This window comes from Lichenostomus cassidix, chromosome 1, assembly GCF_008360975.1.
Source record: "Lichenostomus cassidix isolate B80296 chromosome 1, HeHo_3.0, whole genome shotgun sequence".
NCBI lineage: Eukaryota > Metazoa > Chordata > Aves > Passeriformes > Meliphagidae > Lichenostomus > Lichenostomus cassidix.
The window spans coordinates 20,872,861-20,890,606 of NC_139479.1; the positions used below are offsets into that span (position 1 = coordinate 20,872,861).

Below are 17,746 nucleotides of genomic sequence, written 5' to 3' on the forward strand. Positions count from 1 at the left end.
TGTATATGTATATGTTTAAGTTACCATTTTTTCTCTTTGAATGTGTGCTTGTTTGTTCTGACAATCTCTACAGTGCATTAATATTTTAATTTTTAGATGCTTTTTTATACCTAGAGCCATAATGCAGTAGGAGGATGAAAGTTAAAGATATGTGATGTGTTAGGAATAAATAACAAGCAGCAGAAATAAAAGGTGTGATTTTTCAATAGCTTTAAAAACTTTAGTATGTTTTGTGTCCATCTTACTTAGTTATCTCTCTAATGTCTTTTATATGCAACATTTTTCAAACTGCATCTCTGTCACTTATAGATCCATCTGAAACTGTAGGCCTAGTTAAACTTTCCCAAAAAATAAGGAAGTTGAATTGATGTGTTTTTCATTTTTCATGTCAACTTCTGGGACTAACTATTTTAATATATCTTTTGCAAGCCAAACACAAAAAACCTAGCCTGGGTTTAGAAAATGCCAGATGAACAGACTGGGTAAAAGGTTAGTTGGCACAGAGAAGAGTTGCTGTAAAGAAACAACCCGCGTAAGAGATGTTATTAAGTGCATATTCTGTGCCTGCTGACGGTTGTGATAATGTGGCTGAGCTGTCTTGAGCAAAGTTAAAAAGGTGATGAAACAGATTAACCAAAGGAAACGAAGTTTTGTACTGTTCCTGCCTTCAAAAAGTGCATTTTTGGCTCACTGAAGCTGGACTATTATGGATGAAACAAGCAAAATTCATACTAGGAAAAGCCAGTAAACATTTTAATCATCACCCATTCAACAGATTATCTTTTCAGTTCAACTAAATACATGTGATAACTTTTTCCAGCCTATTTTCTAAAGTAGAGTTGATGTGAACTGGAATATTTTATGCTCAGTGGCCATTGCAGAGAGCAAAGGCATCCTTGGTCACTAAAATAATGTGATCTGTACTTTATTGGTCACAGCATATGAGATACAAGCTGAATTGCCATGAATTTTGAGAAACCAGGTTGATGTCAGCTAATAAGCTAGAGGAAAGTGGCTCCAGCTACTTACTATATAGTTTCTATAAGAACTGTTCTCCAGTTAACCAGATTTTTTAATCCAATTATTTTCATCTGTCCTTTTGTATCTTCTGACAATGTTTATTAATGTAATCCTTGTGGATTTATTCTGCAGTCACTTAATGCTTTCTATTTAAGAATAGGCTTCTTGCATGTGTTGATGCAAGATGTAATACTGTGGTAACATTTTGAGTTCACAGTGTTCTCTGACTAAACTGGTCTTTCAGATTGTTACAGGTAAATACAGGAAAGTGAAAGTTAATTGTCATATTAACGGTGTAAGATGACTCTGAAGTGCTGTGTCTCTGGCCACCTTTTGACAGTTGATAGACAGGTGAGGTACTATTTTTCAATCAATTTCTAAAGTTTGTCCAATAAATTGGATTGAAGTTCAATTTTGGTGGAGAGCAGCGCTAAATAGTGACCAATGATTAAAAAAAAGTGACTCAAACAAAGTGACACTTGTTTTGGGATGAGCTATACACATGGTCTTACCAAAAATGATAGCTCTGTGAATTCCTAAATCAAGTAAATGACAGGTTTGTCACTGATGGTTAAGGAGAGTGTGGAAGTGTAGTGAATGTTTAATTGGCAAAGCAGTTCTTTGACTGGTTAGAAACCTGTCCTGGTTCTGGCTGAGACAGAGCTTGATTTCATCTTAGTGTAGCAGGTGCAGTGCTGTGTTTTGGATCTAGTAGAAGAATAAAGTTGATAACACATTGATGTTTAAGTGGTGCTTACTTCAAATCAAGGAGTTTTCATTTTCTCGTGCTCTGCCAGTGAATAGGTGCACAATATGCCAGGAGGGAGCAGGGCCAGGACAGCTTATCTGAACTGGCCAAAGGGATATTCCATACCATAGCACATCATGCCTAGTATATAAACTGGGATTGTTAACCCTGGAGAGGGACCAATTGTGGCTTTAGGATGGGCTGGGCATCTGTCAGCAGGTGGTGGGCAGTTGTCCTGTGCACCCCTCTTCTTAGGTTTTATCTCTCTCTCCCCCTCTCCCTTTTTTTCTACAACTGGTAGTATTAGTATTATCATTACTACTTTGTTTTGGTTATTAATCTGTTCTTATATCAACACACAAGTTACTTTTTTTCCTGATTCTTCTTCCTGTCCCACCAGGGAGGACATGCACACTGAGAAGCTGTGTGGTACTTAGTGTCCAGCTGGGGTTAAACCATGGCACAGGCTATATGACAGGCATACCACTTAAGGTACAACACCTCTGACACATTAGTGGTTGAAGACAGAATTTTGTTTGTTTCAGTATGGCCAAACTGACAGACAAGATTCAATACATCAAGCTGTGGTCAAAATACAAATTTTGTCTAAGAGGCTACATCCATTTCTAATGTGGAATTTTCTGGTAATGATTTGAGGGTTTTTTCACAGATTTATTTTTAATTCTGGAAGAATCTTAAGGAATGGTAATTTTTAATCAGTGGAGAAAGAAATTAATCCAAGATGACACAAAATGACAGGCCTGCCACTGTGCTGCTTTTCTAAATATTTCTGTCAGAGTACAGACATTGTTATCTACAAGAGTAATGTAGTAGGCTTTCTGTTTCTGCAAATGCATTTTGAGCATTTCTGCATTGCAGGGAAGTGCATAGTCAGAAGATGAGGGAATGACAAGCAGAACAGGAGAAAACCATGCATATGTATATTTACCTATACATATATAGGTGTGCTTTTGCATAAACCTAGAATATATGCAGAGTGAGAAAAAATGAATTGCAAGTTATACAACTCTCAACAGTTGCTATAAATGTGTCAGGATTATGAAACTACTGCTATTCTTTCACTGTAGTCTCTGGTTTTTGGCTCATCATCATTATCACAAAGCACAGATACTTAAGGATTGTGTGGCTGTGTATACCTTTCAGACATTTTCCATTCCTAAGTTGTTTTCATGATATGTGGGATTTAGTTGTTGCACCTCCTGTTCAGCCAGTGTAGAATGTGATGTGCAAGCTATTTTCCAGTTCAAGTACAGTTGACTGTCTCTTGCAGCTGTGAGAAGGTAATTTCATACCTCAATATTAGTACTAAATGAAGCCAGTCAGAAAGCACAAAAAGAGAAGAAAGGAAAACAGTTCACATTTCAATGGCAACTCACTCCAAATTTCTTTTTGTCTTGAACAGTTCCATTCAACCTGCAGTCTAGTTTGCTTAACTATTGCTTCCTTGATTCATGGTGTTCCCTTGACAGTTAAACAGACTTCCTACCATGATATCTTTTCTTTTCCTTGCTATTTTTTTTTTAATGGTAGGAAACTCTAATGAGTCCATACTGAGTTCAGTGAGCCTGTTACCCCTAGAGAACAGCCAATTAGCTGCAAGCTCAGAATGATGCTTCCTGTTTGGCTGATATCAAACATTTGGCTTTAAATCAATCAATTCCTAAAGGATTGCAACACAGTTGATGCAGGTTTTGAATTATGTAACATTTAGTACTTATATTCTTGCTATAGGTGTGCATCTGTCAGTATGTCCAGACTAAAATGAGAGTAATTATTCAATGAGTAGAAAGTCTCTCCAACCAGAAGGATCTCTGATACTTTTTAGAGAGCAGTAAGATGAGAAGATAAAATGCTTTATTAACAGTCATTGTCTTCCAGAGTTGGAGGTAGGTTGGTAATTTCCACCTCCCTTTTTGTAGCTTAGTGAAAGGACAAATGTACCATTGTAGATAGCAATTTTAAACAGTATGTCAAAACAAATAAGCCGGTTGATCTGAGTTATGATTCCATAGTTTCACAAGATTCAGAAATAGAATAGAATAGAACTATTTCAGTTGGAAGGGACCTACAACTGTCATTCAGTCCAACTGCCTGTTCAGGGCAGACCAAGTTAAAGCACTCATGGCAATTAAACCAAGTAGTGGATAACCCCACTTCTGTCACGCTATCACTCGCAGCAGCAATCCTAACTTCACCTGAGGATTGAGAGCAAGTGTATATAATTAATAGCTGGTGATGAGCTTGCAATTGTTGTAGCACACTGGACTATGTAAAAAATATTTTTTAATAATTTTGTTATTCAAGTTAACAAACAGCAGCTTCGTTTCCTAAGTGAGATTCTTATGTTTTGTTGAGTGCTTTTAGTGTTCAGAGAATGCTGAGGTTTTTTGCCGTAGATCTGTTTTTGTGAACTTAAAGGATGATCATAGAATTAGCTAGAAATCTAATCAATCTGACAAAGCTCTGAGTGGTAATGTTAACTTTTCTTTGATTAAAGAAAGCGATGAAATTTTGAAAAGCTGTAGGTTTGGTGTCATATCACATTCAATGTGGAAACTACATTATTTTGGAAAAAAGGAGCAGTCTTTTTAATACAGAAGCTATATTTATCCTGAAAATTTCCATTTGTGTACAACTGAATGTAAATCTTCAAGACATGCATAATGTATGTACACAGTTAATTTAAGCACTGTATGGACCACTTTGGTTTCCTTTAGTCTTTTTCTCAGCAGTAAATCTTTTCTTCCAGATAATACACCAAACACTCTTGGACAGCTTGCTTTGTGTAATGTTACAGAAAAATAAAGTGGACTTGAAAATGGTTGCCTAAAGAGCCTTGATTTTGGTGTCCCAGAGGCCAGATGTCCTCTGTTTTCATGCTGCTTAGAGTGAGTGGAAAATGTAACTGTATCTACACAGAGGTGAATGAAGAGCAATGCTATGATAGATGTATGAGAGGGAGTACTGACTGTCTGTGAGAGGAGTGTTAAGTTGTATTTGACCGTTGCCATTTAACATTCTTGTTGGCAACGTGGACAGTAGGATTGAGTGCACCCTTAGCAAATTTGCTGATGATAGTGAGCTGTGTGGCTCAGTAGGAATGCTGAAGGGAAGAGATGCCATCCAGAGGGACTTGGACAGGCATGAGAGGCGTGTTGGAAACCTCAGGAAGGTCAACAAGGCCAAGTGCAAGGTCCTGCACCTGAATTGAGGTAATCCCAAGCACCCAGTACAGGCTGGGCAGAGAATGGATTTAGAGCAGCCCTGAGGAAAGAAAGAGACTTGCAGGTGTTGAGTGACAAGAACATACATTGAAAACCTGGCAATGTATGCTTACATCCTAGAAACCCAACTGTGAACTGGACTGCATCCAAAGTGGCATGGCCAGCAGAGCAAGGGAGGGGATTCTGCCCCTCTACTTTGTTCTTTTTGAGACCCCACCTGGAAGGCTACATCCAGCTGTGGGGCACCCAGTGTAACAAGGATGTGCACCCATTGGACTGAGTTCAGAGGAGGACCACAAAGATGATGAGAGGGATGAGGTATCTCTCCTCAAAGACTGGTTGAGACAATAGGTGTTGTTCAGCCTGGAGAAGAGAAGGGAGACCTTATAGCACCTTCCAGTATCTCACAAGAAAGCTGGAGAAGGACTTTTTACAAGGGAATGTGATAACAGGACAAGGGGGAATGGCTTCAAACTGAAAGGGAGGTTTAGGTTAGATATTAGGAAGAAATTTTCTCTGTGAGGGTGGTGAGGCATTGGAAAAGGTTGCCCAGAGAAGCTGTGAATATCCCATCCCTGGAAGTGTTCAAGGCCAGGCTGGGTAGGGCTTTGAGCAACCTGACCTGGTAAAAGTTAGCCCTGCCCATGGCAAGGGGGTTGGAACTAGATCATCTTTAAGGTCCTTTCCAACACAAAACATTCTATGAATTTGTGAACAAAATATGTGAAGAAGGAGCATGGTGACCCATATAGTTCTTGTAACAAATATTTCAATGTACGGGTCTGAAAGTCTGTTGATTAATACAGTGTTCTTTTAAAAAGTCTGTAGCCATGTTGTTTCTTCTTCAGAATGTACTGCATCTCAGCTACAAGACTTAGCAAGTGTAGTTTTATTAGCACAGACTACACAGTGTAGACAACCACAAAAGTATAGCAGGGAAAGAGAAACAAACCAAACACATACATCAGCAAAGGAAAAGGGAAGCAGGATAAAAGAGATAGCAGACTAACAGACTGGTCAAGCATTATATGAAAATAAAAATAAAATGATTGGGTTTTGAATGAGAGTAAGTAGTTCAGATTAAGTAAATTATAAATGACACCACCCTCAGCTACCCCTCCCAAGAAAGCATTAGCATATATTGATAAAGTATATAGAGATACAGTAAAATATACATAGGGAAGGATCTGGTTGCCCATGAAATACAGTTTATGTTCTCTGTTAAAAAGAGCTTCGTAACATATTTCCATACCCCACCCTGTATGTTTCAAACCACCCTATTTCTTATCAAAAACTTTGGTGAGAAAATCTTTCCTTTGGCTTATAATTATAGTTGACAATAAAATAAATGTGACTAATAGTACTCCATATTACATAGTACAAATGAGAGTGGCCAAATGAGACAGCTTATGGAAATATGGAGAATGAGTACCTTTTCAACAATTAAAATTAACTGGCAACCAAATTGCATGTTGTGGGTATAAAATACAGACAAACAAGAATAGCACAGGAATATAACTGGCTCAATTACCAAGTAACCAGTAGCTACCTGGGGAGAGGGCTAAGACAATATGTTAAATGTCCTAAATAACTCACATTTTCTAAAGTATTTTTGTGGTCCCCAGAACTATAGGATACACAAAGGATACACAGTAGCAGTAGATAGCACTAAAGTTGCTACTTAATCATAATGATTTGAGATCTTATGTGAATGAAGGCTGTTGGACTTGATGATCCTTGTGGAACCCTTCCAACTCAGCTTATTCTGTGATTCTGTAATATGAGAATATTTTTTATTAATCTTCTTAAAGTATGGAGAAGCTTTTGGACATAGTAAGTCATCTTCATATCAGTTTTAAAATACGCATTTTCCATTTCGAGTTGTTTTAAGAGCTCACATCTATTTACTCTCTAAAAAATAACAACTATGAAGAGAAAGACACAGAATAATCACTCTAAGTCTAGCCAAAGGTTTTGTTATTTCCATACATGTAGTCTTAACTTTCTGAAATAATTTAACTTCCACTTGAATCTGAAAGAAGAATGAAGAAGAATTCACAATATAACCTGATTTCACTGAGTACTTGATGCTTGTGTTTAATTAGTTTAAGGAATATACTGTTTATGGTGTTTTGTTTGTTTGGGGGATTATTATTATTATCAGCATTATTTACTGTCTTGAACTAAAGTGTTCCTATGTTATGCCGTTTCTTGGATTATTAGATGTATGACACTGTAATTGCTTCATTAAGGACCATAATCATTTGGGATAATGTGAGGTATTACTGTATATGATGGTTCTCTCTTCCAACCTGCTCAAAATTTTTTTCGGTTGGTTAAGACTGTAGCTAAATTGGTTGTAAACTATAAAGGAATATTATTTATGATGGTTGGGGCAGATCTGAAAGCCCTGTGAGGTGTTAGGATTTTGTTGAGGATGGGAAAATGTGGATATGTGTGCTCTACGTCCTTCCTAGCAGAACATGTTAGCTTTCAGATAAATTAAAAGCAACGATACACAGACACACATATTCTATTTCTCTATTGCCTATTGATTTCTTGGTTTTCTTTCTGGGATTGCATAGTGGTTAAAATACTACTAAACAGAAACAGGATGTATTTGTTATCTAGGTGCCCCTCAGGGAAGAACTGAGGAGTGGCAAGAGTGATATAATATGCTGTGGTGTTCGTGAAAGGATATGCCACTGGAAATGCCACTATTGGTTTATTTGAGGCTTTCTCAGACAGGTAGGAAGTCCTGTAATGTAATTTTGAAGCTTAATTTTCAGAGAATCTACCTTATGAATTTCAGGAGTTTAACTTACTATGGTCCTATTTGCAATATATACTTTTTCTTGAGCGAAGATCTTGTGAAGTTCTGTTAATTTTAGAGGGCTCTTTGTTGCATAGCTTATGTTAATCTTTTTAGGATTAAAAGACACATTGCAGAAGGCAGTGGGGCTGACTGGCTGTGTAGGCTTGAGCAGTTATGTGACCTTGCTCCTGCACTGTGCTGACAGTACACAAAACAGCTGATTTCCTGAAGCTGTAAGACTGTAGGACTTGGGCTGTGTTTATAAGACCATCAAACAGTGGATTTTCAGGCTAAGGTACTGTCAGAGCTTGCTGTGTGATTGTATGATGGTGTTTTATGCCTTCAAAGGAATCAACTGCAAGCAGAAATACAAACACTAGACATCATTCAATTGAGGAACAGAGGAAACTGAAATTAAGATTCAGTCCTGAAGCAGCATGAATAATTCTCTTCCTTATCTCATGTGTTTGCCCAGTTTATCATAGAGATCACTCTCTTGTTTATCTTGAAAAGCATTCTTATACACTACTGTAACATGTTTATAGACAAAAGTTTGGTTGGAGACTAATATTTGAGAAAAATAGAAGAGCTTTATGGTGTCTCCTACTTTATCTGGAAGCATTTCAAAATAAATAGATCTGAATCTGGACATACAGAAGTGATACAAGCTAAGAATAGTGTTTAGTTCAGGGATAAATAAATACACGAAAAGGGATGGTACAAAAATTTGAAATCATAGGAAATAAAATGTAGCAAAAATGTATGTGTTTTTCACTCTTCTGAAATATTGTGCATAACACAGAGATCATGATTGTATAAAGCTAAAAGGAAAATAAAAATTCCCTTAGCTTTTCATCAATTCTAGCTAGCTTTCAGGAGTTTCATCTTGTTAATTTTTACCTCATGATGAATAATGTTATTTGATTTTAAAAATGGGATAACTTAAAAGGAATAATGTAGAAAGCAGTGTTGTAATAGCATGTAAATAATTACATAGGGACTCTGATTAGATCATTTTAGTGTAACCTTATTTGGTTTCCTGAACTCTTGCTGTACATGTTTGTATTAGTCAATGAGAAGGAAAATGTGACAGGTGGCCCAAGGGTTTTGTTGTTCGGTATAAGTCTTATTTTTAGCTTGTCAGTTGATCCAATGTATTAGTCACAATGATTTCAGCTGAATCTAAAGAGAACACCACCACATTTGGAGTCTAATGGAGGAATACAAGTTCCTCTTTCAAAAAAAAATAATATATATTATATATGCTTTTCAGCAATTTTCAGAAAAAAAGAGCTGAGCTTTTTCTTTTAACTTTGTCTATGCTCTCAGAAGAAATTGGTCCTTTCTGTTGGTTTAATTTGTTTTCTTTTCCTTTTCTCAAAGTTGATAACTTCATTGACATTTGTGATTAACTGGGTTTTAAAGATGCTGACATTTAAAGTTGATCCTTCTTCTTTGCAGCTTCTGTAACAAAACTCTGCTTACAATTACTTTCACCTATTTTTATTTACAGTATTCACTGGTTTTTAACTATTGTAGTAAGACTATATTAAGCTTCTGTGTCTGATCTAAAACCTCTTATTTAAAGATCATAAAGATACAGTACTTACCTCTTTGGCTATATGAAAACAAGAGTACTTTTGGAAATAAAGCATAGCAATGTGGGGTATTTATTCCTAATTTTTTTACAATTAATTGGTTTATGCTGTGCTTCATAAGGTATTTATTGCCTGTGTGCCACATTCGGAGTGAATTCTTATGCTGGAAAAACAGATATCCTTATTTATTTTATCCTTATTTAGTTTTTATTCTTGCTGTATATGACTAAGCTTTCAGTAGCAGGGGTGGAGGGTGGTCCCAGGAAGTCTAGCAGAGGGGTCCCTCATGGGTGGATGAGCTTTGATCCCATGCTAGTTACAAGCAAGCTACAAGTTAGTGAGATCATGGGAATTTTCCGCATATTTCTTCACAGTCATGGAGTTTGCAATTGTTTGGTTTCGATTGTCATTTGACTGAAAAATCTTTGTTAGCTGTAGAGGATATAATGATATAGTATTTGCCAGGTGAAGTTCCTTACAGATCTTTAAAGCAGTTCCTCAATTCCCCTTCTGTTGAGGTTTTCTTTAAAAAAAGGCGCTAGAAGGATACTAAGAAAGATATTATCTTCTTAATGAAGAATTATGTGCTGAATTAGTACAATAATTATGTCAGTAATTTGATGGGGTGGCAAAGTGTCTAGAGCTAAACTGATGGTAATTGATGCAAACAAAAATGGATTTTCCTGATCTATAGCTTTTATAAAGAGGAAAGCAAACCTGAAAGTAAAGATTTTTTATCTGCTACTGTTTTGAACTTGTCAAGTTATGCTAGATATGCTTCCAAATGCAGTTTAATTTTTTTGTTTTCCTGGCAGCTGATTTGCCCCCTTCATTTTTTTTTCTCTAATCTATGTACACATGTGCACGTCATATTTTTTTTTAAATGGCATATTCTTATTAAAGTGCATTTTATGAATAATATAAATATTTTCTCTCTGGAGATATTAGGGACAACTGCATTTTAGCTCCCTTGTTGTGAGGGTAGCCAAAAAGAAATCAAATGCCCATGCATGCACATTTACATGCTGAAATCATTACATGCTCGGGGAATACAAGAGAGAACCCTGAAGAAATAACCTTTCTGCAACAGTGCTTTTCTGTGGCTGGCTACTTCCAAGAGAAACGTAGAGTAAACATACCCAGTGAGAGATGAACTGAAGCTGTGATGCAGTGGGACTGAAGAAAAATAGCTATTTGAAAAGAGCACAACTTTAGCGAAAACTACCTATATCATAGCAAGGGCACAGGAGATAGGAAAAGTCTTCTGCATGTGTAATCTTCTTTATATTACTACACATATGTATGCTAGCCTTGCTAAAAATTGCAGTTTATTAAGTTCCTTGGAATTAATGCATTTTATTTAAAAGAAGAGATGCTTATGCCGCTGCTTTACATTAAGGAATTTTAGTACTTCCGTTAATTTAATATAGACTTACTTTGCATGATCCAGAAAGAAGATACAAACTATCTGGAATAAAAAGTTGGCTTGTATTTAACATCATATTTCAGTGAGAGGACATAGTAGCGTCATTTGGGAAAAATGCACTTGCTTAGTATGACCACTTCAGGGAGCCTAGGAAGGCTTTTAAATGGCTGACGTATTGACCTTAGTGGAGCAATAGCATTTGCTATTTCTGTCCAGCTCAAAATCTAACATCACAGAAGTGCATGTATTTAAAGTTTAAGGGCCATCTTCAAACACAAGCATGGAGCTGAAAATGTCAGTTATTAATTATTTGATTAGATTCTGGAGAATAAATGAGAAGTCTGCAGAGTCATACCGACAAGTCCTATTTCCAGATAGGTAGATTAGTCACTACAGCTGTTCACTTTATTATCAGTCAGGCATACTTGAGAAAAATGTATAGCAGATAAGTTGGTTGTTTGTAGAATTGGTTGTTGGTTGTTGGTTGAATGGCTGGATCACAAGGGAAATACAAATCTGAGAAGTTGAGGTGACAAAGAGTAGGAATAGTTTAAGGGAGCGGAGACCAGAGATAACTCTGAGAGTGAATCAGGAGGAAGGGAATAAGATTATTTTAGTAAAACCAGGCATGAAAAATAGGATAATAATTCATGTAGTTGGAAGATGAAAACAGAATTTTGCTCAAGGTGTTTCAAAGAGCCAAAAGTCAAATGGAGTGTACTTGAACCTAAACTACCTGAAACTAGTATCCTGTGTCCAGTACAGTTGGGATTAATGTGAAGAAGCACAGCTGAAATAATTTTACAGTTATGGAGGATTTGCTCTTATGAATTAAGACCAGACATCCACTCTTGTTCTTTATTAGATAATGCTAATTGTTTTGTCTGCGAGAGGTATTGAGCATTTAGAATGCTCCAGCAAAGAAGCATTAAAACCCCTTCATGATAACTCAAAACTTGCACCAAATAACAGTATGTTTCCCTCTGTCACAGAATGTTGTGTTTTCACTGTTCACTGCATTAACCTTCTCTAGAAGACTGGATCAGATTGAAGTTTCTACCCATTAGGCTTGAGGTGTTCATTACTCTGGGTTCACAGAATCAATAGATAAAGCTCTGGTATTAGCAACTGTGACTGACAGCTGCTCTTCTCTGCCCAGTGTTACTTGCTTTAGTAATTGCAAAAGAGAGAAACTGAGCTCTCTTAGGGGCTGGTTTGAGCCAGCTGGATCCGTGCTTCAAAAATTGAAACTGTGCTATCCAATGAGAAGAGTATATTTCTTTGACTTTTTTTTTCCAGGAGCAAAAGTGTATATGAAAGAAAATGTTCTCCCAAACTCTTGGAGTTTCAAATACTAAACTTACATAATGTAGGGACGTTGCTTGATGAGTTTCTAGTGGGTCTCATTATGTAGTGATGTTAATCACACTTTTGACGTATTTTGAGAAAAGCATTGTTTGATAACAGAAGATTTATATATATAACTTGCAGAATGTTCCATGGTTTTTGAGTGTAGAAGGGACAGTTCAGATATAGCAAGAATTTTCTTTTTACATTGACTGTTTGAAATAGGCTTATTACATGCAGTAAGACAGTATTGTTGAATTATTGCTAAATACTTTATGATTGGGTGTAAACATTAGTACATATACTAACTTATATGCATATATAAAAAAACTAAAATGTATATATTTGTCTTGCAGGGGTAAATAAGCTGGTCCGTCATTTACACAAACACAACATACCCATAGCTGTTGCTAGCAGCTCAAGTACAGGGTCATTTCAGTTGAAAACAACTAAGCACAAAGAGTTATTTGGTCTTTTTCATCATGTTGTGTTGGGAGATGACCCTGAGTTGAAGCATGGCAAGCCACATCCTGATCCATATTTACTTTGTGCAAAGAGATTTCAGCCTCCTGCATCTCCGGAGAAGGTAAGAAGGGGAGTACAAATTAAATTTAGGAATATTCTGTTTGGGCTATATTTGGATTTTTTTTAAATGTGATAAATACATAGATTAATATAAATGGTATAAAAATCAGCAACCCCTGTTTCCAAAGATATTTGTGCTGTTGAAGAAAAAGATCTCCCCCCACTACATCTAGAGTTTGTTACACAGATTGCTCTAATTTGCTACATGATAGAATCAGTAATAGGAAAGTGTAACAATTTTCTGCTGTATACATAAATCTGCAAGCTTAACTCCATTATTCAAAGTTTGGAAGCAGTTATTTAAACACAGTTGGTTTTTCATACATTCATGGCTGATTTACCTCTTAAGTGTTGAAATGTTAAATATAGTTCTTTGTGAAGAGGACGTATCTTTTTCCTAAGCTACATCTTTCCACTAGCAGTCTAAATATCTGAGATCATAGTTCTTGTTTCCGATTTAAAACTAGCAGTTTGAGCAATCTTTCTCAAATAGTAGATGCATTTAGTTTTCCTGTCTTATATATAACTTTCCAAACTTTATTCTGAAATAGAAATCTGTAGGGAGAATATTTCACATAAACTGAGGGTTAGTTAAAATAGTGTCTTCATTTTTATTTTAAATTAAATGGCCTTTATCCTTAGAATATTTTTCTCGCTTCCTCTCTGTCCCAAGTGGAGCGTAAGTTCTGAAGTTTTGGAATTTCATTACTGCAGAAAAATGGCATTACATGCTAATTTTAAGGAACAAATTTAGGTAGATTAGACTGTGATTACTGTTCTCTCAGTAGAATTACTGCGGAAAAAAGGCTACACAAATACCTACAGAATGATTAGCTAAGATTCCTCAGCCTTTTATATTTCAAGTTCTCACCCAGAGTCTAAATGGTATTTTCATTGTGTGGGAATACAAAGGAAAGTTTGATGCAATGTGGTTTACTGTCAGAGTTAACCTGACTGGGTTTGGGTTTTGGTTTGGTTCGATTTTTTTTTTTTTTTTCTGTTGCAGTTTTTCTTGATGTTCTGTATATGTGAATCAACTTTGTTTGTAAGCTTGCATGTTCAGAAATGGTACACCAAATGTACACAACCAAGGAAATTGAATGTCAAAATGGCAAACTGAACTATAATTTCATGTAAGGAGCAGAAGGACAGCTTTCTCAAAACTGGTGATTCTATTTCAGAAAAGTCACAAGGTGGGGATACTTAAAAAGGACAAAAACATTAAAAAACAACCCAAAAGCAAGCAACAAAACCAGTGAACCAGCGACACTGAGTAGATAACTTGTATTTATTCCTTTAGTTGTGTTAACATTGAAAAATATATTTGAAGAAATAGTAGCATCTATATTACACTTAATATTTTTAAAATTCAAAGGAATGTTAGACAAAAAAAATCTAAGATTGTATATAGTAGTTTTGCATTTTTAATTTTGTTAACTTTCATTTGAAGAAGAGCTTAGATGTTTGAATCCATCTCTTTCCTTTATAAGAAGTTTACAGCATCAAGTTCCCTTAGTGCAGATAATTCAGCTGAACTATTTTTTGTTGCATCTACAAAAGTCAAAGTGTGGGAAATTTGCAAATGCACAGAACTCCCAAGAGGAAGGAAATGAAAACAGTACATACAAACAATATATTTGTGACTGGTTGCAGTGTAATAGTGTCACCTGGAGTGTTTTGTCCCAAGCAGTGAACTAACAGAGCTGCAGGTTTGGATTTCATGCTAGCAATCAGTAATGTGCAAGTTTGCAGCCAAGTATCAGGAGGTAATGTCTGCATGAGCAAGCAGTTGGACTCAAGCAAAACGGGTTGTTCGACCATCATAGGCAGTGCCTAGGTCCATACACCTGTGCTATATATTATTTGAATGTTTTCTATTGGATTAGATTTACTGTGATCCCAGGCTGAGATACGGTTCTTTGGAGCTTTAGGTGTTCTTAAGCATTGGAGGTTTCTTGATGGGTGCCTGGAGAGAACTTCCACTTGAGCTTTCTGTTGGGGCCACCTAGTACATACCAAAACTACCCAGCGAAACAAACAATCAGGCAGCAAGTGAGAACTTTCAGGTTTGTTTGAAAACTTTGCTGCTGCTCTAAGCAAAAAATACAATGTAGCCATAGAAAACGAAGTCCAGAATTTAGCTGTACTGGCATATCAGCCAGTGGCTATTTCTGTGCAGGCATACTTTTGCAAGTAGAACAGTATTTGAAGTGATATATAAGTGGATATGATATCTGCTTTCCTGTCATTGAAGGATGTCATAATCACCCATCTTGAAACATCTTAAATGTTGACCTTTTGATTTGCAGTCTATTTTCAACTAGGAACTTAATAAGCACAAGAATTTTGAACAAGATACACCTTGCAGATTCAGCCTAGGTCTTCTATCTTGTGCTGCATGAAGCATCATATGAACTTCCATCACTAGTAACAAGCACAGTCGTATAAGTAATTAAGTAAATCAGTCAGGTAATCAAAATACAATCTGGAGATTAAATACTAGAAATTTTGTATTTTACTAAAATTAAATTTTTAAAATCATATTCCAAATTCTGCTCTCAAATTCACAGATGTATGAAAACCATCTGCATCTGTACATATGGAGAAACAATGTGTTCCTGAATATTATCAGAATTTCAGGCCACAGTATTCAAAACACTTGTGATCTTTTTCATGCATTTTATTTAGATGATTGAAAAACCCTTTTCATAGTATTATTTCTGTTTGGATTCTGGTCAGGGAATACTTCAGCAAACTGGACATTAATAAATCCAGGGATCCTGATGGGTTGAAATGCCAAGTGCTGAGGGAGCTGGTAGATGTCATTGAAAGACCACTTTCCATGACCTTTGATCTATCATGGCCATAGGGAGAAATGCTTGAAGGCTGGAGAAAGCAAATGTTACTTCTGTCTTGAAGTCAAGCAAGAAGGATGACCCAGGGAACTACAGGCTTCTCAGCCTCATCTTGACCCCTGGAAAAAGATCATGGAACAACTAATGCTGAAAACCATTTCCAGGCACACTACGGACAAGCAAACCATCAGGAGTGGTCAGTTTAGCTACACCAAGGGAGCGTCATGCTTGTCAAACTTGATTAACTTCTTTGATGAAGTGACTGGCCTGGTGGACAGGGTGAGAGCAGTGGCTGTTTTCTACCTGAACTACAGTAGTGCCTATGACTGTCACCCATATGATCCTCCCAGAGAAGCTGTGGATAAGCAGACAGTCAGGTGGTTTGAAAACCGCCTGAATGGCTGGGGCCAGACGGTTGTGATCACTGTCACAAGTCTAGTTGGGTGCCAGTGATCAGTGGTGTGCCCTGGGGGTGAATACTGGATAGAGCTCTGTTTAACATCTTTAATGGTGTGGTTGTAATGAAAAGAATGCTCAGGGGGATCTTATGAATGGGTATGAACACCTGAAAAGAGACTGTGAAGAAGAAGGAGCCAGACTTGTTTCAGTGGTGCTCAATGACAGAGCCAGAGGCAATGGACACAGACATACAAAGAAGACCATCTGAGCACAAGGCAACGCTTTTTTTACTGTGAGGATGGCCAAGTTGCAAAGGTTGCCCAGAAAGGTTGTGGAAATACTCAAAATTTGTCTGGGCACAGTCCTGTACGACTAAGCTGTTTGGACCTGGTGAGCTCTGGAGGCCACTTACAATCTCACTCATGCTATGATTCAGTGATTAACTTCACAGAATTGATCTGGGGGAAAAAAAGATAAGGAACAAAAATACTTTTCCTAAACAATGTTTTTCCATTCCACTTTAATTCAGAGGGCTCACATTATTTAAAATCATGCTATTGGAATTTATAAATACTAGAATATTTATAATTTTTGATTTAAAAGAGTTTATAATAACCAGGCCATTTGTGTGCATTTGTATCATTTATATGTATGTATAATACATATATATATATATATATATACACTATAACTTTCCAGTACTATCTTGAAGAAGTTTTGTTTCATAATAACAGAAATGGTATGCAAATAATTTTATTTTAAATATGGCTGTGAATCAGAGGGTTTCTGACATCTGCATGCCAACATTTATACATATTTCCAATATGCTTCTGTCATCAAAATGACACAGATTAATTAACTTCCTACATAAGGGTGTTGAGGGCCAAGGCATTTCTTTCTGGTATTTTGGTTGATTTGCCTATAGCTTTTCTGTAAAATAAAGAACCTTACTAGTAGTTTAAAAGCAAATAAATCCATTTGTATCCACTTTTTAAATGGAGGGATAGATTGTAGTAATACAAATGGTCATGACTCTCTTATGAAGAATCAATCTGTTCTATTTTAAGAGTTCCAAGTGATGTAAATCATTGCCTTAATTTAACACTATTTCTTTGCCGTTTCTTCCATTTCTAATTAATTAATTGATCCCATAGTTACAAATAATCTCTGTACCAAATCTAGAGAGAGCTCATTAAAATTTTTTCAGAGTGATTAAATGGCATTAGGATTTATGAATCTCAGTGGACATTTTGTCATAGAACAGAGAAGTTCAAAGAGAAATTTTCTGCGACTTTTTTGCTACAGAAGATGTAATAAAAGCGTAGTAGATTCAGAACATTATGACATTCAAATATTTTGTAATTCTATTCTATATTGTACAACTAAGACAGGATGAAGAAGGCTGATTTAGCACTTAACATGACCATTGTTATTTTGAGCTTTTTTGTAAAAAAAGGCACTAAAATCCTTTTTTTTTTTTCATATTCCCTTCATTTTTTTCCTTTTTCTGCTTTTGTTTCCCCATTCAACTCCACCATTTTTAGTGTGTGCATATAGTGCATATATTTTGCTTTCTATTATTTTTGGATAAGCAGGTATTTAATTAGTGATATTTCTCTTATTCCTTGTGTATTCCTGGAGGTTTAATGTATTAGGAGTACTTTATTTAATGTACATAAATTACAGACATGAACAGCCATTCTAGGTG

The 17,746-nt window shown here is 36.2% G+C and overlaps 1 protein-coding gene across 1 annotated transcript in view; it reads left to right on the top strand.

Moving 5' to 3' along the window:
• The window catches only part of PUDP (pseudouridine 5'-phosphatase), a 68,194-nt gene that overhangs the window by 26,560 nt on the left and 23,888 nt on the right, over positions 1-17,746 (top strand). The window contains exon 3 of the mRNA XM_085052635.1: positions 12,556-12,785. Within this exon, the coding sequence (XP_084908761.1) occupies positions 12,556-12,785 (230 nt within the window). The remainder of the gene's footprint in view (positions 1-12,555; positions 12,786-17,746) is intronic.